Source organism: Scyliorhinus canicula, chromosome 10 (assembly GCF_902713615.1).
Source record: "Scyliorhinus canicula chromosome 10, sScyCan1.1, whole genome shotgun sequence".
NCBI lineage: Eukaryota > Metazoa > Chordata > Chondrichthyes > Carcharhiniformes > Scyliorhinidae > Scyliorhinus > Scyliorhinus canicula.
The window spans coordinates 190,991,811-190,993,314 of record NC_052155.1 but is presented as its reverse complement, the minus strand read 5'-3'; the positions used below and the strand labels follow the sequence as shown (position 1 = coordinate 190,993,314).

Below are 1,504 nucleotides of genomic sequence, written 5' to 3'. Positions count from 1 at the left end.
CTAGAGGGTTACAAGGTTGGAGTTGGGGCTCCATGGGATAGGGCTGAAGATATAACTTGGGAGAAGGTTGCAGAGATAGAGTAGGGGAAACGTTAGCAAAGAGGATGTAAAAATGCCATTTAAATAATCTGGGATCCGAGAACCAATCGCAGCTGGAAAAGGATGGGGTGATGGGAGAGAAGATTCAGCCAATGACGAGCAGCTCCTAATGCCCACCCCCCCCCCCCCCACCCCCACCCCCCACCGCCTGTGTTCTATTCCAGCGTGATTAACTGGAAAAGAATGAAAGTGTAGCTGTTTAATTTGTGTCAATTTATGATGCACAACAGTGTAAACCTTAACTGAAGGGAATTTGTGGCAGTTTTCAGCTCAATCGGATGTGGTTTTGGGGTGGTGTTTGAACTGTAATGTGTGGAGAGTTTTTGTAAGGAAGTTGAATGGTTGTTTAATGCTGTGTGAATCCAATAGGCGCAGTAATAGGTGGCGGAATCCTTTGGCTGGAGGGCGTTAATGCGCAGACTGTACTGTCTGTACCCAGTCTTCTCCCCCTCAAACCTTTTGCCAAATCCACTATCCCGATTAACACTGCCATCGAAATAAAGAATGCGGACCAGCTGGCCACCCTCTGTGTCTTTGTACCAGTGGATGGTTGAAGTGCTGACTGATTCAGCCAGCTCACACGAAATGGTGGGATTTTTATTCATTTTCTTGGTGACTGAAAGTTGAGCCTGTTTTAAATCTTGAGCAAAATATCCATCTGTGGGGAAATAAATGAAAATTGCTTATTGTCACAAGTAGGCTTCAAATGAAATGACTGTGGAAAGCCCCGAGTCGCCACATTCCGGTGCCTGTTCGGGGAGGCTGGTACGGTAATCCCAATTACAACGAGTTTCAAAACCTAAAGAAAATCAAATGTAGACAATGAATTAATCAATTTACCTGGAAAAAAAGTAACTAAGGCGACCCAGGGCAGCAGCATGGTTTCAGTGCGAGGTGTTCAGCTCCTGGGTAACATTTATATTAAACACTGACTCTGACAGGGGAGCTGACAAACTTCCTGTGGGTGATTGCAGCGGCTGCCTCCTGTACAAAAGCCACACCCACACCCTTAACGCACTGTGTTTGTTTTCACTACAGTGACTACGCAATTGAATTACACAAACACTTGAGGATTTATTTTAAACAAAACTTGGTTCAGTCGCATATCCGACACTGACCCCAATTTCAGATCCCAAATCAACAGGGGCAGCACGGTAGCACAGTGGTTAGCACTGTTGCTTCACAGCTCCACGGTCCCAGGTTCGATTCCCAGCTTGGGTCACTGTCTGTGCGGAGTCTGCACGTTCTCCCCGTGTCTGCGTGGGTTTCCTCCGGGTGCTCCGGTTTCCTCCCACAAGTCCCGAAAGACGTGCTGTTGAGTGAATTGGACATTCTGAATTCTCCCTCTGTGTACCCGAACAGGCGACTAGGGGCTTTTCACAGTAACTTCATTGCAGTGTTAATG

At 46.9% G+C, this 1,504-nt stretch overlaps 1 gene segment (V, D, J or C); it reads right to left on the bottom strand.

Annotated features, from left to right (window-relative positions):
• Positions 1 to 308: 308 nt before the first annotated feature.
• On the bottom strand, positions 309 to 1,045 carry LOC119972171. The segment is given in 2 exon segments: positions 309 to 757; positions 940 to 1,045. Coding segments are annotated over 2 exon segments (489 nt in total).
• Between the last annotated feature and the right edge of the window lie 459 nt (positions 1,046 to 1,504).